The sequence below is a fragment of the Marmota marmota genome, unplaced genomic scaffold (genome assembly GCF_001458135.2).
Source record: "Marmota marmota marmota unplaced genomic scaffold, marMar, whole genome shotgun sequence".
NCBI lineage: Eukaryota > Metazoa > Chordata > Mammalia > Rodentia > Sciuridae > Marmota > Marmota marmota.
The window spans coordinates 26,695,445-26,717,634 of record NW_026000019.1 but is presented as its reverse complement, the minus strand read 5'-3'; the positions used below and the strand labels follow the sequence as shown (position 1 = coordinate 26,717,634).

Here is a 22,190-nt window from a genome sequence, read left to right as displayed (position 1 = left end):
GATTATATCAAGAATCAGGGTGCTTAACATATTTCAATGTGATTTGTAAACTCTCAAGGACAATAGGAAAGGGAAACTATTTTGCTACTGTTTTCTGGACTAGACTCAAGGTCATCCTGTGTTCCAGAAGCTAGAAAGGAGCAGCTGAGCTGAGAGAAGAGAGACAGTAAAGCTTGTGAGGCAGTGTGGGAGACCACCTCCCAGGACAGGCCCTTCTGCCATCAGAAGATGTCACCATTCTCATTCAAAGAGGTCTGGCTGTGATTAAAACAGAGGACTGTGAAGCAAGGAAGAGGTACCTGAGTTGGACCCATCACATATACCTTGTTTGAAGTTTTCCAGGTTCCGGAACTCTACCAGGGTATTGCCATAGTAATAGTTGGTGACGTAAATCCGCTCGTCCTTGGCCAGGGGATCCTTCATCCAAGCTCCTTCATTCCGCCCATATGTGTTCTGAGTGGTCGGCCCCGTGATTGTGGACAGGGTGTCTTTGCACCTTCCTGGTGGATAAGAGGTGGATGGAAGTGTTGGGACCATCTAATAATGATCCACCCCAGAAGTCTTTGTTGGCTCTTCCACTCAGATCTAAATTCCTTGGCAGCCTTTAACAGCCCTGTATGACCTAACCCTAGACATCTGCTGCGATGCCCCTTATCTGTCCTACACTCTCCTACAAAACCATCCACTCTCCCCATCCTGGGCTACTATCATGCCACCATATTTTGCTCCTATTATTCTCTCAATTTTTGATCCTATTCCTCAAGGACCTAATATCCAAAGTCATTTTCTGGCTCTACACCCTCCTCTGAAAAGCCTTTCTATCCTTCTATTCCATGCTGCTCCCACAGAGCCACGAATGTGTCTTTCTCTGTGGTTCAGGGGATTAAACAGGGTGCTCTACTACTGAGCTACATCTCCAGCCATTTTTATTTTTTACTTTGATAGAGGATCTTGCAAGTTGCCCAGGCTGGCCTTGAAATTGTGATCCTCCTGCCTCAGCCTCCTGAGTCACTGGGATTTCAACAGTGTACCACCATGTCCAGCATGAAGGTACCTGCCTGACAGGATGTGCCATCTTGATCTCCACAATGCCTGTGCATCTCTCTCCTCCCACAGCACCCACCCCAACCCGAGTGTAAGCACCAAGGGAGCAGGGGCTGTGGTCTTTCCTTATTGTATTCTTGGTACCCAGAACACACAGCACCTGTCACTTCACAGACACCAGTGGATGGGCTGATACTTGAGTGAGTGCACCACAGTGACACAGTAACAGCATCACATGTTAACACAGTAACACTGTTACTGCATCACATGAGAAATGTGAGAAGAGGAGAGGACTCTGCTGGGTGTAACCAGGAACACTGGAACAAGGAACATCAGCTCTTTAAGTTGCCAAGCTGCCTGGGACCAGTCCCCACACGTGGGTATTCACATTCCTGAGGCTCACCCACCAGATCCTAGAGCATTATCCCCAATCCATGTCTGTCACTCTGGCAGCAGGATGCCAGGGCCCCTTGCTTGGGAATTGGAGGGGAAGGGCACCAAGTCCCCTCACAAAGTGCTTACTGTGGATGTAGGAACCTCCTGTAAAGTTCAAGTTTGAGGGATGGGGATGGAGCTTAGTGAAAGAGTGCTTGCCTAGCATGCATGAGGCCCTGGGTTCAATCCCCAGGATCTCACACGCATACACATGTGTGCGTGTGACACACACACACACACACACACAGAGTTCAAGTCTGCCTTAATGAAACAGGAACTCAGCAATATCCTTCTTAATGACTTTTTAGAGTGGCTTGGTATCCAGGATAGACTTTAAAAAGTCACTAAAACTATACTGGGTTCCAGACCAAGTTGGAAGCCTACAATGCTTAATATGTAATACTAGCATTTAACATATCCTTGAATGAGACTGAAATCACATATGAGATTAAGGGCATATTGATCTTTCCATACCCACACAAGCGAGCAATGGAGGAGATAGCAAGAGGGCAGCAGGAGAAGCAGATGAATGCCCAAAGCTTCCTCAGCCCCTTCTAACAGTGGGGACCAGCAAGACTTTGGGGCCATCAAGACTGGAAGACCAGAAGAACAACAGTGAGGAGAGTGATTGGTTCTTTTGCTAATTTATTTATTTGGCAATGCTGGGGATTAAATCCAGAGCTTTCTACTTGCTAGACAAATGCTCTACCACTAAACCACATCCCTAGACCTTTCTATTTTTTATTTTGAGACAGGTTCTCACTAAGTTGTTTAGCCTGGACTCTAACTCACAATCCTCCTGCCTCAGCCTCTGGAGTCACTGAGATTATGGGTGTGTGGCACTGCACCCAGCAAATAATTGGTTCTTGACACTCACCTGGAATAAAAGTACCACAGGCCTATAGTTTGAATTCAGGGTTCTCTAGAGTCCAAGCCACCCCATTTCCAAATTGCTCCAATCTGTTCATCCAAAAGTGATGTGAGCTAGGAGCCCAAGACATCCAGCTGGCAGGATGGGGGCAGGCAGCTGTGCCCTTGGCACTGGGTCAAGGGCAGCCAGGGGTAGAAATGAGATGAACATTGTTTTCCAGGCAGGCCCCACAGTTGGGTGCACTTGGCAGGGTGTAGCAGCTTAGTGTGGGGTTTATTGAGTCCTACTCTGAGAGAGAGAGGAGAGATTCAGTCTCCACATGACAAACAACAGAACCTACCCGCCAATGCCTCATCCCCCCACAACTGAGCTCATCTGTTCAAGACAATAAAACAGAAGTCTCTGGCTGAGCCCTGCCTGTGGCGCCTGATGGAAAAATATCTCATTCTCTGGCACTAAGTGAGGCCCTGGCTGCCCGTGGAGAAGCTGTGCTCCCTGCACTGAGGTAAGCCCTTGCATGCCGTTGCCAGGAAGGGCACTTTCATGTGCCCCTTCCTGGCAGAGTCCAGTAAAACATCGATTCCCTGACTCAGAGGTGCCTGCCAGCCATGTCCCAAAGCCCCACAAACAGCTATGTGAGGTGAAGTATTTCTGTTGGGGTGGCCACAGCCATGCTACCTCTCTGACCAGACAAAGAAAATGTTAATGGGCTCCGAAAGCCTGTTTTTTTTGTTGTTGTTGTTGTTTGTTTTGCTTTGTTTTTTAATGTCCTGAACCACTCTGGGCATCCCCTCAAATCCTTTCAAGATCCTGTCTCACAATAAGGCTCTCCCTCTTTTTTGGGGGGGAGGGTGGGGGGAGAGAGTACTTGGAATTGAACTCAGGAATGTTTTACTGAGTTATATCTCCAGCCCTTTTTATTTTTTATTTTGAGCGGGTTCAGGGTCTCCCTAAGTTGCCCAGGCTGGCCCCATACTTGTGATCCTTCTGATTCCTGAGATTACAGGTGTGCACCATTGCACCTGGCTAGCACCAAGACTCTCATGGGCTCATGTGGAGTTATAGATGTGCCCAGGCTTGGAGTCAATGGCCTGGCTTCTGTCTTAGCTCTGCCACTAATTCCAAAGTTGGTGTTGTCTCCATAACAGAGATTTAACCTTTTCAGCAGTAAAACAAGTATAATATATGTGCTCTGCCTATTTTACCAGAGTGCTTGGAGAATCTGTCCTGATAAAGGTATGGCAGGCTGAGTGATGTCCCCCAAAGATATCTTGGCTGTAATCCCTGGAACCTGTGAATGTGGCCTTAGATGACCTTAGATGGCAAAAGGAACTTTGTAGCTATGACTAAGTTATGAATCTTGAAAAGATTAGCTTGGATATGTAAACGCAATCACAGGATCCTTCTAACAGAGTCACCGGGAGATTTGACAACCAAAAGGGAGAGGGCAATGTGATAACTGTAAGCAAAGATTGGAGTTTTGTGGCCACAAGCCAAGGATGGCTGGCAGCCATCAGAAACTGGAAAGGACAAGGAACGAATTCTCCCCTGGAGCCTCTGGAAGGAAACAGCCCTTTGACACCAGGATTTTAGCTCTACAAAACTAATTTTGGATTTTTGGCCTCTAGATCTGTTAGAGAATAAATTTCTGTTGTTTTTCAGCCACTAAACTTGTTATAATTCAGAGGCACAGGAAACTAATACAAATGGAGTCAACTTCTGGGGTCCAGGGAGGCAACCTGATTTCTGAAGGAAGAGGTTACAGCCTCATAGTTCTAATACCTGGGAGCATAGAACACACTTCCACATGCTTTGAACTACAGCAAACACCAGCCAGCACTGGTGCAGCTTCAGAGGATTTGAAGACAGAATCCAGGGAGGAGGTCAGACACGTCACCATTCTGTGAGAGGCTGGGGCAGTGCAGAAGCTCCTACTCTTGGCAAGAGATTGTCAGCCTTGGAAAGAAGACAACTGTATGTTGACGCCTTTTCAAGGTTAATGTCAGAAACATGGGAAGCAGTTCAAAGGAATTTCAGAGAAAGGATGGTGCTGTCTTGTGACTCATCTTAGGTTTCCCCAAAGCAGAGCTGCCAAAGATGATGGTGATGGATAACGTTGACCACAAACTTTCTGTGTATTAACTCGCTTACCCATCAATAGTCCTGTGAAGCAGCTGGCCCTACTTCAAATGTTACCAAGGTCTGAGATGAAGAAACCCTCCCTTCAGCATAAAAACCCACTTGAATCTCAGTATCCTAAAAAAAAAAATACATCAACAAACAAGACCCATTCCTCCCCTCCCTGCCCCCAGATGTGAGCCCCCCTGGCCAGCCTCTCTGCCGGGTATCCCCCTTGTCACTCATGATACCTGTGCACTCCTCAGCTCAATTAGACTATTGCCCTATACACCTGGCACTGTCCCTCAGGGAAGCTCTCTAATCCTCTGGTTCTTGTCAAGCCTCTCTTCGGGTCAGAGGCTGCCTCCAGTCCCCCTACCCAGCCCAAGAGTTATCTCCCCACACCCCATTAGTCTTCCATACCCCACTCTCTCCTGGGGCCACCCATTTCCCTCACCATCCCATCTCCAGCTCTTGGGCTGGCTCTGCCCACCTTCCAGATGTTATTCCTTCAATCTCCAAGTTCCACTGCCAGCCTCCTCTCCTCTCAGCCCTGTGCCCTCATTGGCTAAGCTCAGTTCTTATTGATGACTCTCAGGCCAGGTCTTGTTTCTGAGCATCAGACATCCAATGGCCTACTCTGTTTTTCCCAGGTGTCCTCCTGGTTCTTCAAACTTAATGCAGTACAGTGGGAATCAACTTGCTTCAGTTCATAGCTTGCTCTGCCTGTGTGTCCTGTCCTAGAAAGGCCCGGTATGCTACACACTAGCCAAGCCAGAAGTATAGGTCATTCTGATGTCCCCTTCTTCTCCACCCACATTCCTAATGGTCAATGAGTGGCATCCTTTCTCTCTCCTCTTCACTTCTCAGCCTTTCCCCTCCACCTCTGGGACTTAATTGGGGCCTCATTGACTTTGGCCTGGCTCACTCCATTTATACTAGTTGATCTCTAGCTCATCTCTGCCTTCTTCTGACATATTCTACCCATAATCCCTGAGCTGCTGTTCTGGTGGACATCTGCTTAAACCTTTAATAATTCACCATCTCCAACCAACCTGTGAAGTCCAAGGTCCCTACCCTAGCATATCAGCCCCTCTGGCATTGCCATTCTTACTTCCTCCATCTGCCTCTATTCAGAGATCTCAAACTCAGCTGCCTCCAGGGTCCAGGCAGAACTGAGCCAATTAGAGCATGAGACCAACTTGCAGCAATAGACAAAGGAGAATTGGAAGAACAGCTGTCCCAAAGGCATTCAAATTTAAGATGGTAAAAATACATTATGGGGTAAATTTGGTCCTCAGATTACCAGCTTAAAGTAAATCTCTTGCCCATTCCTACTTGCATGTATCAGCAATGGGGCAGGGAGGTGGGTTTGAGCCCAGGGCACTCTAACCATAAGCTACATCCCCAGCCCTTTTTATTTTTTGAGACAGGGTCTTATTAAGTTGCTGAAGCTGGCCTCAAACTTGAGATCCTCCTGTCTCAGCATCCTCAGTCGCTTGGATTACAGGTGTGCACTACTAAGTTCAGCTAAAATCATATTTCTCTGTTGGTCCATACTCAAGTCTGGGTGCAGCCTCTGGGGCAGAATGTTTCTTGATATCCTGACACACAATCGCCAGTGCTCATTATAACAACTGATCAAATCTGCACATTGTTTCCATGCTCAGACCCCTCCCTACCACTTTTAGAATGAAATCCTAACTTCTTATGCCCCTCATCCTCTGGCCCTGGTTCCGTACCCAGGAATCTCACCCCTCTCCCTGTCATCCCAGTCTGTGAGCATATACCTGGCTGCCTTCACTTTGCCCTGCCCACCCGTGACTCCCACGGTTACCTCTGCCTCAGGTTCCTCTCTGTCCTGTGAGCTGGGTAAGTTCATGGCTACCCTTGGAGAGGGAACCACATGCATTGGCCACTTGATTTCTGCCCCTTTAGCCATCTGTGGCCTTTCCCATGCAGTTAGCTCCTCTATGGAAGGGATCATGTCTCACTCCCTCTGGATCTTTCTAGCCTGGCATGGCATGGGCAGAAGACATTACGAGTAGACTCCTTCCTTGTCCAGAGGCTTAGACTTTGATCCATATTCGTTTATAAAGAATAGCTCCACTTTCTGGGGTTTTTTTTGTTTTTGTTTTTGTTTTTTTTTGAGGTATTGGGAATTGAACTCAGGTATGCTCCACCACTGAGCTACATTCCCAGCCTTTTTATTTTTTATTTTGAGACACGGTCTCACTAGGTTGCTGAGGCTGAATTTGAACTTGTAATCCTCTTGACTTTGCCTACCAAGTTGCTGGAAGTACAGGCATGTGCCACCATGCCTGGCTCTCGTCTTACTTCTAGGGTTAGTAGCCCCCGTGTTCTAAGATGACTGAAGCTTCCAGAAGTTTGAGGGGTGAGACTAGGGGAGCCTTCAGGGTTCCTGTGGATTCAGAAGGGACCTGCCTGTCAAGGACTTAAAGAAACTGATTAGGGAAAATGTCTGGGCAGACTCCACAGTTGGAGTCTCTGGAAAGCACTTTCCTAGTCCACATCAGCATCCCCTCTCCAGCTGCCACGGAGCAGCTTCCCTGACCCGAGGCCAGCAGGCCTGGCCATCTCACACTGCAGCCAGAGTGGCCGGCCAAGGCTTGGGAATTGTTAAGGCTCTGTGCTTTGTGGGGGAGACATTCTTTACAGATCATGATTTTTCCTAGATGCAAATATGAGACAGGCTCTTGCCTGCATTGTCCTAAGATGACTGTCCTCTTTGTCTGCTCCTTCCCACTCCCTGCTCCCTCTCCAAACCAGTTCCTTCTAAAAAGCACATCAGGAATCATCCTTGATGAGGCCTAGGACGTGCCAAGTCATGGCCACATGGCTCAACTGTTCTATTCCTCTGCAGCAGCTGAAGCAATCCACTCCAAGCCAGGCTGTGAGCAGGGCACCACCTCCATGGTCATCACTCCTTCCTACAGCTCTGGCTCCTGTCTCTGACAGCATCTTTCTTCTCCCTGTTCTTGAGCAATGCTACCACCAAAGGCTTATTTGCTCAGCCAAGAATAATTTCTTATTTCCTTATGCTTGACATTCTTCTAAAATCTTACAACTCTTCTGAGGATAATGGTACGCATTTTACAACATCACAAAATCAGGTTTGGAAACCCTGGGATAAGATGTGCCTTTTAAAAGCAGCCCTGTTTAAAACCACATCTTAAGCAGCTCAAAAATCAAAATTGCCATCAAACAGCTTTCCCCCAGCAGGAAGTCAGTGGCCTGTGTCTGTTTCAGCCAAATGATATGGTGATACTAGGGACTGAACCCAGAGGTGCCCTACCACTGAGTTACATACCCAGACCTTCTTATTTTTTAATTTTGAGACAGCATATCACTATGTTTCCCAAGCCAGCCTCAAACTTGTGATCCTCCTGCTTCAGCCTCTAGAGTCACTGGAATTATAGGCATGTGTCACCACGCCTGGGTCACATCCAAGTTTTTTTCTGAGTAAACACAGAGGCAAAAACCCCAGCTATTCTGGGAAACACTGCTGGCTAATGAGCCTAAAATCCTCTCCGCCTGACAGTTTTTCTAGTTAAAAGAAAATATGTATCCCTAGTCCCCAGCTCCCAAGTAAATAGCTGCTAAGATAAAGGTTTTTCTTTTGGGGCATCAGCATCCCCATCAGGAGGGGGCAGAGTCTTAAGAACCCCAGAAAGGTGCAAGTCAGAAGTTACACTGGAAAAGCCCACTAGTGACAAAACCTAGAAGAAACAGACAGGGTAAGGGTGGGAATTGGGAGCCAGGATGGAGGTTGGTTATTGAGATAATGGGGAATGTCCCTCCTGGCTAGTGCATCTCCAAAGAAAGAGGCTCCCAGGCTCAAACCCATGGCTTGAGAATAGACAGGTGTGTGAGTCCCACCTGTAGCCTGTCCATACCATGAGTGTCCAGTCTACGTGTGGAGGGGCCATGAGAGCAGATTTCTAAATACCAGCAGGAACTGCCCTCCTATCCAAGGTTGATAGAAAGCTCAAGAGTAGAGGTATGGGTGCCCAGCAGAGCTCACTCCATGGCAAAGTAGGGGTGGTATGCTAGACTAAAGGACTGTGGTTCCAGAAGCTTGAAATCCAGGCTGCCTAGAGCCTGTGTAGAAGTAGGAGCCTCTATTCAGACCCCAAGGCATGCTGCAGAAATTAAGCACCCAGAGCTACAAAACTTATCCATGCAGTGGAGAATCAGCCTTCTGCTCTCGTTAGCTGCTCCTACCATTGAAGGAAAATTAAAACAAAAAGCAACAACAACAACAAAAACACTCTCTCCTGCTCCCACTCCAGCCTCTACGGCCCAGAACTGCTTTCTTGCTCAATGTTCTCCAGGCCAGCATTTATGAGGGTTTGCCCTGGGGTCTATTCCTGTGTCCTTGTTTCTGCCAGTACTTTGGGATTTTTACCCAATATAAGAATCCCTTCTATATCAGGGTGTGGTAAACTTTAGCAGAACACCAGGATAATGATGTAAGTGATGGTTCTGAACAAAAGGCAGGGATTTAAACAGGGTTACACAATGGCAGGGACCAGGCCATCCCAGGGGTGTGTCTCCCGGTGGGTGCTCCTTCCACTACGTTGGGTCTACAAGAAGCTGACATCTTCACATCTTATTCTGAAGACAGGTTGGGAACAAGGCTGCCAAGTAAATGGAAACTGGGGAGAAGGAAAACAGATGTATAAGGCAAACTGTGTATTTTCAACAAGTTTGGTGTGTGTGTGTGTGTGTGTGTGTGTGTGTGTGTGAGAGAGAGAGAGAGAGAGAGAGAGAGAGAGAGAGAGAGAGAGATACTGAGAATTGAACCCCAGGGTGAATCCCTGGCCTTATTCATGCTAGGCAAGCACTCTGCCACAGAGCTACATCCCCAGGTCTTATTTATTCTTATTCTGAGACAGGATTTGTTAAATTGCCCAGGCTAGCCTTGACCTTGCAATCTTCCTGCCTCAACCTCCTAAGTCCCTGGAATTATAGATGTACTCCACTGCACCCTGCTCCACAAGTATTTTGACAACATTATTATCCGTTAGCAGTTTTTAGTGATTCTCAGTGGTGATTTAATAAATATTTGGTTTAGGTCTTTTGGAGGACATATGTGTAACTACTCCATTTTCCTTCTCCTACCTCACTCTCCTGTTTCATTGTTTTCATAGTCGTCTTGTAGCCATGGAACTTCCATGCTTCTGGAACACACCTAGCTCCTTTAGACCTAATTATCAGAAGACTTCCCTTTTTTGCATCAAAAGCTTCTACTCATCCTTCAAAGCCCAGTTCAAATAATGCCTCCTTTAGAAACATTCCCTGGTCTTCCTAGAAGCCAGACCAATAAGTGTCTCCTATTTCATTTTTTCATTTCTCCTGTTTCTCTGTTATAGCATTTGTCACATGATACCACAATGTTTCCATGTTCACAAGGGATAGGGTTCGTGGGATTTTGCACTAGGGCCCATCGTACCGATTATTCTCTTGCTCCCACTCTGCTATGATTCTGGGATCTGGCCTCAGTAAGAATCCTTTGCTATTTCATAATGAGGCCTGATAAAATTACTATAGATGCCAGGTGTGGTGGTGCACTGTAATCCCAGTGACTCGGGATAATTTAGCGAGACCCTGTCTCAAAATAAAAAATAAAAAGGACTAGGGATGTAGCTCAGAGGTAAAGAACCCCTGGGTTCATCTTTAGTCCCAAATAAATAAAATAAAGTAAAATTACTGTAGAAAACTTTATTCACTAATTGCACTACCTTAATACTCACCACAAAGTCTATTTGATAAATGTCTATAAAACTGACTAATAAAGACGAGATATTGGCTGTATTCATTTATGCATATATTTTGGAAAGGAGATTCTGAACTTGTCACTGGCACATTTTAAATTCATAAACCCTGGATGTTAAAATTAACTATTGGCCAAAGACATAATTCCACTTCCCTTTTGGATTTGTTTTTGCAAATCTGGTGACCTGTTTTTTGTTTGTTTGTTTGTTTGTTTGTTTGTGGCACAAGGGTTGACACAGGGGTTCTTTACCATTGAACTACATCCCTAATACCCCACTTGCCTTTCTTTTTTTTTTATTTTATTCGTTGTTGGTGACCCTTTATTTATTTCTTTATGTGGTGCTGAGAATCGAACCCAGTGCCTCACACATGCTAGGCAAGCGCTCTACCACTGAGCCACAACCCCAGCACCCCCACTTGCCTTTCTTTATGAAGATCTTTGACCATCTGGCTTCTTACTCTTCTTTCAACCTATTTCCATGCTCAGTCTTTTACCTGAGCCATCCTGGAGACCAAGGCCAGATAGGAGGAACTCACCTATGACGTTCCGAATGTCATCTTCTTCTTCAGGGCTCAGGGTGGGGCTGGCTAGGGTTGCGCCCTGCCCAGCAGTTACATCTTTCTCCAGGAAGTTTGTCCTGACTGTAGTGGGAAGCACTGGGACTGTGTGTATCCCTTCCACAAACACGTCTCCCGGAGCCATTGCCAGAGAAGCCGAGACTGGAGGCTGCTGGGTGGCTGTGTGGGCCACAGTGGTGGGTGGCACCTGAGTAGGAGGTAGCTCCCCCATGTGGTCTGGAAACACTGAGGTGGCCTGGAGAGTGGTTGAGAGTGGTTCAGAGGAGGCCCGGAGAGTGGGCTCCGTGAGGCCAGGTGCTAAGGTCGAGGCCTGTGGCAGTGCTGAGGACAGGGGTGCCGTCTGGGTGCTCAGGTCAGTGGTTACAACAGCGGCATGACCGGTAGCTGCCGGTCTCCGGGTGGCACTGGCCAGTAGGTCATCGTGTCTCAGGAGTTGATCTTCAATCAGCAAATCCACGCCACTGTCACCACTGAAAAGTTCATCTTCTATGGAACAGATATAAGGTCAATTTGGTCCCTGGGGTAAGAAACAACCGGCCAAAAGCAAGTGAAACCCACCAGTTTAGGGACTCCTTTTCTCAACATGGTGGCTTGGTTGGAGATGGACCCTAGCTGGGATTTTAGATGAAGGTGATAAGGGACACTGACAAAAGGACACTGTATTTCCTGGAGAGTATTTCTGAACAGACTGCAGCTAAACTCCACCCAGAACTCAGGGGTCCCTGGTGGAGGCTATGAACCCTGATAACCAGCAGGACATTATTTATCCAGTCCATTCATTCAACAAGTGTTTAAAGGGCACATCCAACAACACTGAGCAAGATAAAGACCCTTGACCTCGTGAGCTTCTGCTGTCTAGTAGTGGAGACAATAAATAAATGGATCGATTGCAGTTTAAAGGTGCTGTGAGGGGGAGTAGGGTAAGGTGGCTCAAGTACACTGGGAATGAATCTGCAGTTATGAATACAGTGGTCAGATGGGGCTCACTGAGACGAAGGGATGAGCAGAGTTCTGGAGAAAGAGGAGATGGCCCGGCCAAGCATTCCAGGGGGAAATAACAGTAGTGCAAAGACCCTGAGGGTAGACATGCCTGCGGAAGTGCAGGAGCAGCAAGGTAGACAGAGAATGAGGCAGAGGGGTGGAGGGGACACTAACAGGACAGCAAGGTCACAGGGAATCAGGAGCCAGGTCACATGGGGCTTGGGGTTGTGCACGGACTCCAGTCTGTTTGTGTGTTTTTGGTGCTGGGGATTGAACTCAGGGGGGTTCTACCACTGATGACATCACCAGTCCTTTTTCTTTTCTCTTTTGAGACAGGGTCTTGTTAAGTTTCCCAGGCTGGCCTCCAACTTGCAATCCTCCTGCCTTAGTCTCTTGAGCAGCTGGGATTACAGGTACATGCTGCCACATCCGGCCTGGACTTTAATTTTTATTGTAAGTGAAACAGAACAGGCTGAAGGGTTTTAAGCAGAAACAAAACATGGGAGGGCAAAGATTTCTTAGAGAGGCTACAAAGACTGCAAAAAAGATAATCAGTAAATCAGACTTCATGAACTCTTCAGAAGCACCATTTAAGGAACTGAAAAAGCAGGGCTGAGGGCACAGGTCAGTGGTCAATTACTTGCCTGGCCTGCAGGCTTTCGGCCCAGGGTTTGCTCCCCATCACTGGGAAAAAAGAAAGAAAAGGAAAGAGGAACTGAAAACGCAAGCCAAGTGGGGAATATTTGCAATACATACGATGACAAAGGATCTACATCCAGAATACGTTAAAGAACTCCCCCAAATCAATAACGACACCAACAAGAATAAAAAGACCCAAACACAGTTCAGAATGAGCCAAATGATTGCCAGCTACTGAGAATAAACTGGATGGAGGATAAGACCAAAGGAGGGAGCATACCCAGGAGGCCGCAGCATAGACCAGGTAGTGGAAGGAGCTCGCTTGGGTTGAGGAAAAGAATGGAGGCCTTTGGGGAACTCCGGGACAAGGAATAGAAAGGAGACAAGAGAAGGACAGGAGGAGGCAGGAGACAAGGAAGAACACAGGAAGAGGAAGTGTTACGGAAACAAGATTAAAATGATGAGGAGAGGGATAAGCTATTTTCTGTTAAAATATAAATAAATAATAAGGATGAGATCCAAACGGGGAGGTTCTGGAGGCTCAGATAGCAAGCTCAAAGGCCCTGGAGGGAGAAACAGGTGGTGGAAGCCTACCATGTGGTTCTGACGAGTCTTTCCCCCAAACTTTGTTTCTCTCATCTGCGCACAGGGAGGACTAAGCTAGAGGGCACTGAAGTCCCTTCCAGCTCAGCCACATTCTGACATGCTCAGAGAAGTTAAGTAACTTGCCCAAGACTACTCAGTAAGTTATAAAGAACTGCACCACAATTCTGGGTAACTTGAACCCTGTAGCATGAGGCCACAGCAGTCATCCAGACTGTGGGAGGTGTGTGTGGCTCCATCTCACATGGTCCAAATGGCAGCTCCCTCCCTGCTGGCCCCAACTCACGCTGCTCTTCGATGTCATTCTCTTCCTCAGAGACTTTGGCTTTATAATAGGTGATGCCCCGGATGACGGTGGGCTTGGAGGCCGGCTGGCCCCTCAGATGGACCTGCCTGTGAAGGGGTCGCTGCCGCTTCACCACCTCAGGTGGGGCCAGGGGACGAGTCTGCAGGAGCTCAATGGAGTTGATCTGCTGGGACACAGTTTCTTCCTGCAGAAACCTCTCTTCATACTGCTCCTCAGAGGGGACACAAGGGAAGGTCAGGTCACTGGTCAGAGACAGAGTGGTTAGGTGGGGGCAAAGCCAGAGAGATAACAGTAACACTCCCCAAGAGCCGTGTCCTGTTTTAAGTACTATATATGTGTTTAGAAATGTTAAATAATTAAATCCTCTCATTAGCCTTGAGAGGTAGGGCCCATTTTTATCATGCTCATCTACAGATTAGGAAACAGAGGCACAGAGAAGTCATTAAAATTGCCCAAGATCCCACAACAAGTAAGTAGTAGAAGCAGGATTTGAACCCATGCAGCAGCGTGGCTGTGGAATTGATGTCTCTGACCTCAGTGCTACTCTGCCCAGAGAACCCAGTTCTACTCTCAGCTCTGGCCTAGGGATGTTGGGTAACTTAGCCCTAAGTTGCTTCCAGAGAGACAAATGCGAGGGGAGGGTACCCAGATGGGACAGGAAGCCTGAAGACCATCAGGCACATTGTCTCCGGATGAAGCCTGAATGGTTTTATAGCTATCAGAATGGGTACCCGACAACTTTGTCACTCCCCAGCCCCGAACACTTCCTACTGCATACAGAACAAAGTCCAAAGTCCTTGACTTCTTCTCTTGCCTACTCCACCAATACCCACACTCCAGGTTAGTCAGTTGACTAATTCCTAAGCTCTCCTGAGCAGCTGGGTCTTTGCTCAGACTATTTTTTACTTCCTATCTGGAAAGTTATTACCAACCCCTCTCCATGTCCCTCCACATATAGCCACTTACTAAAATCTACCCACTTCTAAAGACATCTAAAATCCCAGGCCTCCCAGGAAATAGCCCAGACCTTCTCATTCAGAATTAATCTTTCCTCTCTGACCCCACTTTCCTCCTTGTGGCAGAGATTTCTAATTGATTACCCAAATCCTAACAGATACCCAATATTATGGACATGGACATTCTCACTAGTGGGGTATAGGCAGAAGAAGCTGGTTGGAGGAGCTTTCGGAAGAGTTGCTAAAAGGGAGTGCTAACTAAGTAGGGAGGCATCTTTTGCTTTCTTCCTCATTTTCCTGGATTAACATGTGAACAAGATGGCTGGAACTGAACAGCCATCCCCTTGTGATCACGAGGGTGTTCTGGAGGATGGAAATCACTATGTCTTGGAGCTAACCATACCAGCTGTGGACTGACTCCAGAGCTCTTCTTTGTGAAATGACAACAAACTTTTCTATTGTTTTTATTTGTTTTCTTTCTTTCTTTCTTTTTTCTTTTCTTTTTTTTTTTTTTCTTTTCTTGTGTGTGTGTGTGTGTGTGTGGTACTAGGGATAGAACCTAGAGCCTTGCACATTCTAGACAAGTGCTTCTGTCTCTGATCCACACACCCAGCCTTATTTAAATTTTAATTTTGAGACAGGGTCTCGTTTAGTTGCCCGTGCTGGCCTCAAACTTGTGATCTCTTGCCTCAGCCTCCTGGGTCACTGGGATTACAGGTGTGAGCCGCTGCACTTGGCAAGAACTGACCTCTTGTGTCCACAGTAGGGCAGGGTCTCAGTCCTGCACTAGGCTGTTCAGTCATATTCCCTTCCCAGGAGTATAGTCCCCTAACTTTAAAAAGCAAAGGACAATGGGCACAAGGCTTGTGATCTAGCTGGGCTCAAAGTCAGGGCCTCACTTCAGGGAGTCCAGCTTCTGAGAGGCATGGCTCCTTCAGGAGAGTGTGGAAACCTGAGAGGAATGTGGTCCAGATCTTTTGTCACAAGGACTCCAACAGGTAATAAAGAAGAGGTAGCTTCCTGCTATCACATGAGCCATCAAAACCTCCCCCTTTTTACCAGGAGGAGGCAGGTGAACTCCTCTAGACCCTGTAATTCTGGGCCATGGTGAAATCCTCCTTGACCACAGAGCCCATGAAGAAATAAAACCTATGTCCCAGATGGCAAATGCCTGGAGGCAGAATAGGGCCTCAGCCACTTCACATTAACTGCAGGGACCCACCACCACAGCCAATTTCTTCACTTTGCACAGGAGGAAGAAAACCAGTCTGTTTTGACCTTTAAATTTTTGCCTGGAGAAACCCAGAGTCCTTATTCCCAACCACACCTCCAAGTCTGTTCTTGTTTTCCTGTGACAAGAGTTTACTCAGATGGTGCAAGAGATATGGCAGTTCTCAAACATGCCTGTGTCTCTCTCTCCTGGCACGCAGTGGCGACAGACTCCTGGAATGCAAGAGACACCTTTCTGCCAGCCTTCCCTGGCTGGGGCCAAAGAGCTTCCCAGAAGAAGGAGGCCCCCATGCTGACCATGCCCTCGGCAGCCCCGACTCCAGCTACCTGTCCCTCCCTTAAGTCCCTGTTCTTGATGATGAAGTGACCTTATACAGAGGTGTGGTGGACACCTGGTCGTTGATAATGATATTTCAGTAAGCACCTATTACGGCTATGACCCTTTATATTATTTCTAACCCTTACAGCATCACGGGGCAAAGTAGTTATTGCTATCCACATTTTACAGATGAGGAAACAGAGGCTCAGAGTCATTTAGCAGTTTAGTTGAAAATCATTTAATTAAGGGGCTGAGGAAGTGGTGCTTATCAAATCACATGACCAACAAATAGGCCCATAGCTTTGGGGTCTGCACTCTTTCTTTTTCTGAGCCACACTACCCACAGCTGTGACCACAGGACCATTTGTTTGCCATCCAAAAACTCCCTTACATCCCCGTGACCTCAGGGCCATGGTCTGGCTACTGCCCAGCAGACTTGGGAGACCCCTCATTTCCCAGTGGAAAGAGCTGTCTGGGAGGCTATCAAGAGGCCCCCAGCCACATCCCCTGACTCAGACCCAGAGAGGTATCTAATTGCCGAGCCCCGGTTTCCCTCTGCATTGCAAAAGTAGGTTGTCATTTCTTCGTGGCAAACGCTAGCAACTGTCTTTAGTTCCAGGCTCCCAGGCAAGGGTGGGAACTGCAGTTTTTTTGTTCCAGCCAAGGAGATGGAGCAAGACCATGGACAGCCTTTGCCAGGGAACATATAATTTCCTTGGATTCACTGGCGACAGGCTGCACTGGGCGGCAGCTGCTCCAACCAAGCTTTGATTTCCTCTCTGTTAATCCAAGAGGCTGTTGTATGACTTCAACTCCTGGCATTGATGTTCCCATTCCCACCCTGCCCTCTCCACTCCAGTCCCCCAAACCCCTGCCAACCCTCTAGGCAGGGGCTAGGTTGAAGAGAGGCCTCCTATAAATTGACCACTCACCATTCCAAGAAACCCCTGACGTCATCTGCAAGAACCCTGAAAATAAACAACCATATCCATCGACCCCCTTTTCAGCATGGGGTTCACTAAAGAGACAGGTTTGCAAAGGGAGAGGAAGATCCTACCTTTGGGTCTTCTTCACCACTTCCCCTGACCACCCCGCCCGTCTGGTTTGGGTGGATTGTGCTAACTTCAGCAGTGTGCTGAATGGGAATTTGGGGAGGGGAAGGACTTTGCTGAGCAAGGAGAAAAAGAGTTTAGTGTGTTTGATTTGGTTTGTTGTTTGCCCTCAGGAAATCTGAGCTGGGTTCCTTGAGCATACCACATACTGTGTCATCAAGACAACAGATAAATTCTCCAGCCTAGCCGACTGGGAAACTGGAAGCTAGAGATGGTCAGGAATGCTGGCTCCCCTGGGCAGCTGGTGGCTGGGGAGGCCAGATGAACTGGGATAAGGTTCTGGCTCCACATGTGATAAGCAGGTGCCTTCCATTCCCCTTGTCAAAAGTCCCCTGGCTCTTCCGTGGCTCTTCCATTACAAGCTCAGGCCCACTCAGGGGTGACCCACCGAGCAGACTAAACACATGCTTAGTGGTCAGCATGTTGGGGACACCCCAAAATGAGAATAAAAATAATTTCTGAAGGAATATGATATTTCCAAAAAATCACCAAAGTAGTCATCATGGGCAAAGCAAGACTTATTGCCCTGCCTTATAATTATTCTATGGTTTGGGATTGTTTTTACTTTGGTTATATATCGGGGAGGTGCAGGCACCATTCTTTTTCAGGGCTTATTGCCTCAAAGACCTAATCTGCCTGCTGTCCTGCCTCCAGTATACATGTGACCAAGATTCCCTAAACCCTTTGCTGTGGCCTGCTTGAAGCCCTGTGATGAATTTCTTTACCCTAAAGTTCTCAGCCCACATACCCAGCCTTCCTTCCTCTCTATTCATAAAGTCCTGCAAAAACAAGGCTTCTTACTATAGTTCAAATCTTAAGTGTCCCCCAAAAGACCATGTGTTAAAGAGTTGGCCCAGCCCATGGTGTTTTTGAGAGATGGGAAGAAGGTAGATCATTGAAGGCATGCCCTTGGAGGAGATGTTGGGACCCCAAGCCTCTTTGTCTTCTTCTCTTTTGCTTCCTAGCCACTATGAGGAGATTGTACCACATACTCCCTACCCAAAGCAATGAGATTAACCAACCATGGACTAAAACCTCTGAAATTGTGAGCCACATTAAATCTTTTCTCTTTTTCAGTCAATTATCTCAGGTTTTTTGTTGCATTAACAGAAAGCTAACACACTTCCCAACCTTGTTCACGTCACAACACACAGAGGAACTGGCTCAGGGAATCTAACTGACCCAGACCCTGCTCAACCCATACCCATACCTACTTTCCACAGAGCGATTTCCTCATGGACACACCTATCCCCAAGGCACCAGTGTGCATCCACCACTGACTCTTGGTAACCAGTTTAAGCCAGTAAGCAAGGCTTCCCTGAAGTGTTTCTGTCCCTGAGACCCTTTTATAAAACTTTGTCCAGACCAGCTTTGCTAACAGCATGTCTTACTCACAGGACTCTTCCAGTCCTACCACCAAAATTTACTTGTTTCCCCTTCCACACTTTCAGGTTATTTTCCAAATTAATGCCTGTTCCTTGGCAATCAATTTAGTAGATAACTCAGTACATTGCATTTAATCATTAGCACATAAACATAACTTGGTAGTAACTGGAGCCAAAAGAAATAGGCATTAAATGCAGAGGCACTTTTAAGCAAGCAGGTCTTTTGGCATCACTCAAATTTTCTAAGACAGTGTTCTATTTCCCAAATGTGTAGCTTCATACTAGCGACAGAACTGGATGGGAAGAAATAGAGGTTTGAGGCTCTGCCATTGCTTTCCAACTGAGCCAGGGAGATAAGGAACATTGCTGGATCTGTGTCCTCTGCAAGATAGTGGGGTATTGACCTCTGCCTGGCCTACTTTCCAGAGCTGCGGTGAAGACCACACAGTTAGTGGTGAAAGTATGTAGTAAATAACTAAATCCTTCGTAAATGGGGGAACCATGTAATTTATCATTTCCAAGCAGGGACATTTCTGAGAAGAAAAGAAGATGTTATTAATGATGCCAGGACAGCAGAATGAGCCTGTATGGTTCCATGCTAGGCAACACGTATGTCCTCCTTATCTGTCAATGATCACAAATGCATGATGGGTATAATGAAAAGAATGGAGCTGGGACTGGAGGGATCCTGATCTGAGTCTTGGCTTCGACACTTACTCACTGAACTTCTCTGGGCTTCAGGGTTAAGTAAATGGGATCATCCCCTGCCCAGTACACTTACAGAACTAAGTACAGATGAAATGAGACCATGACTGCTAAAGGACTGAACCCCGAAAAGCTCTAGGCAAATGAGAGATACCAGCATCATACCCCCACTGCTGTAAGAAGAGGACCTTAGGGGCAGGGGCTGTACCTCTGGGTGGGCGTAGGCTGCCGCTGCATCCCTCTGCAGAGCTGAGCGGATGTCTGGCATGCTGTCTAAGATGTTATCAGAGCAGTTCTCTTTGCCTCGCTTATTCATCTCAGTTCGAATTTCTTCCATGTCCTCTTTGATTTGCTCGTTTTCCTTGGTGAGGTTTTTAGAAACTTCCTGGGAAGAGAGAAGATTCAAAAAGAGGATCTGTTACAGTGTTTTAAGACACGCAGGAGGCAGCCAGCAGCCACGGAGCCTAGATACACAATAGACATGGAGACTCCTGAGAACACTCCTGAGGAATTGGCCAATAAGTGACTGCAGCCCAAGAGTGTGCCCAGCCCCATGCAGGGCACAGGATGTCCAACTGTTGGAAATATGGCCCAAACCATCATTGTTTTTCTTTTTTTTTTTTTTAATATTTTTATTTTTTAGTATTTGGCGGACACAACATCTTTGTTTGTATGTGGTGCTGAGGATCGAACCCGGGCCGCACGCATGCCAGGCGAGCACGCTACCGCTTGAGCCACATCCCCAGCCCCATCCATCATTGTTTTTCTAATAATAGCATTGCCACTCCTAGGAGACCTGGCTCCTTTCCTGTCATTTGTAGAGTCTGCCTTACCCACTGATGAAGAACACTACAACAAACCTCTATTCATCTGCACATGTGAATCAGTTGCTCAATTAAAGATTTTCCAAGCAATTTTAGAAGAGGGGCCAAAAAAATCTACTCAGTTTGCTATTCTAATGAGCACAAACTATTTTCTAGCTTTAGTATCATTTACATAGACAATTGATAGGCTAGCTTCAAACCTTTCTATTCACCAATAGGAAGTTTCCCTAAACCACCCCTCCTTGGCATATCAGCCCCGTTCAGACCTGGTTCATACCATAAAGGGCCAAAGCTACATTTCAGTCAACCAACTCTGGCGAGTGTCTTCCAAGTGTCTAAAGTGCAGTATGGCAGAGAAAAAGGACCTAAATGCTCATGGGGTTCTTTCCCTGGATTACAGACTACCTATATTCTATGAGTGAGGTTTAGTGAGTTCAGAGCAAAGCAAGAGTGGGCTGGGGGCAGCAGAGGCAGCATCCGGCCAAAGTTAAACACTGAATAGGATCTGAATCATAGGAAAACTGTCAACTCCTGTCTCCTGGAATTATTTTTAGAGAAGTTTGACTACCTTGAGCTCTAACACCTTCCAATCTTGGCCTCTATACTAAGGTTTCCATGAGCATCTAAAATGTTTGATGTGGTGCTCTCTGGGCCCTGTTTATGAGGTTGGTAGAGGAAGCAACTATGCAAAATACAGGATGTGTTTGCTTTTCATGATCCTTAACAGATAGACATGGGAAGTGTAAAGTTCAGACATGGCCAGCCACAGATCTGCAGCATGGTAAGATGTTACTAATGTCCCAGAGGGAAGCCTTGGTGGCTCAGAGCCAGGGCAACGTGTATATATCCAGGCAGACTGTGACACCCAGACACTGTGGCTCCAATGGCTCTTACGGGGGCTGCCCAGAGAAGCCCAGTAGATGCTTGTTAAACTAACCAGACTCCAGAAACATTGGCCATGCCATTCTCAGGACATCTCAATGCATGCCAGATTTTAAGCCCTGGAAGGACTCACTGTGTTCTATGGGGCTTAAGCCAGACCAGCCTCTGTAAATTGCACAGAATTAACTGTAAGAGCAAAAGTACATGAGAAAGAGGTCTTGTTTTGAGAATTCCCAGAGTGAGTGGTCTTACTGGGTGTGCAGTTATTCTTCATGGAGGCTGTCAAGGGCAGTCAAGTGCAATGGTTAACAGCATGAGATCTGGAGGAAACTGGTTCATCCCTCATTACTTCTATTCCTAGATCTGGGATCTAAGGCAAATTACTCAAACTCCCTCTGCTTCAGTCTCCTATCTATGGAGATAGTATAGTACTAGCACTTTCCCTATGCATTGTTATAAGGATTGAGTGAGTTAATACACGCAGATGTGCATGGAACTTGTTAAGTGGTTATTTTTCATAGACTGTCACAACTGGAACAGACCCCAGAACTCAAGCCTAACCTTTCATAGGAAGAATCCTGAGGCTCTGAATAAGGCTGTGATTTGCTGAAAGTCATTTTATAATTTTTCTTTCTTTCTTTTTTTTTTTTCAGTACTGGGGATTGAACTCAGGGCCTTGCACATACTAGGCAAGTGCTGTATTACTAAGCTACCTTAACAGCTGAAAGTCATTTTAAAAAGTGGCAGAGCTTGCTAGGTATGGTGGTACACTTCTGTAATCCCAGCTATTTGGGAGGCTGAGGGAGGAGGATTGCAAGTTCAAGGCCAGCCTGGGCTATTTAGTGAGAGGGTTTCAAAATAAAATTTTTAAAAGGGCTCAAGGTATAGCTCAGTGGTAGTGCACTTGCCTACTATGTGTGAGGCCCTGAATGGAATCCTCAGTATTCCCCTGCCCCCTAAAAGCTGCTGAGCTGAATCTGCACCAAGCCTCCTGGCCCTGGTCCTGGTAGGTAGAGACAGATCTGCATCATACAGGAATTTATAGAAATGCAGATTTTCAAACTGGTATGGGTGCAGGCCTGCCTGTAATACCAGCAACTCTGGAGGAAGAGTCAGGAGAATCACAGGTTTGAGGCCAGCTTCAACAACTCAAAATAAAAGTAGAGCAGGTTGGGAATGTACTTGAATTGTGGTAAAGAGCCCCTGGAGTCCAACCCCAGTATCTCACCAAAAAACAAAACAAGCATGAAAAGTGCCACCTTAAGTATGGCTGCTGGAAAAGGGGGCAGAAATGTGTGAGAGGCTGTGAGAAGGGCAGGTCTTCCTCAGGCTGAGATTCTGGTATCTTAATGGGGTTCAAGTATTTCCATAATCCATAAGCACCTGTCAAGAGCAGCACTG

The 22,190-nt window shown here is 46.9% G+C and overlaps 1 protein-coding gene across 4 annotated transcripts in view; it reads right to left on the bottom strand.

Moving 5' to 3' along the window:
* Window positions 1–22,190, bottom strand: part of Olfml2b (olfactomedin like 2B) — a 41,301-nt gene that overhangs the window by 1,299 nt on the left and 17,812 nt on the right. The window contains exons 4-7 of one of the 4 annotated variants that reach the window (XM_048810136.1): window positions 19,292–19,468; window positions 13,356–13,587; window positions 10,805–11,329; window positions 324–500 (exon numbers count right to left, since the gene is read on the bottom strand). In XM_048810136.1, coding sequence (XP_048666093.1) covers window positions 324–500; window positions 10,805–11,329; window positions 13,356–13,587; window positions 19,292–19,468 — 1,111 coding nt within the window. Of the gene's footprint in view, window positions 1–323; window positions 501–10,804; window positions 11,333–13,355; window positions 13,588–19,291; window positions 19,469–22,190 lie in introns of all 4 variants that reach the window. The other 3 variants (XM_048810134.1, XM_048810135.1, XM_015491920.2) reach the window with 3 other exon arrangements.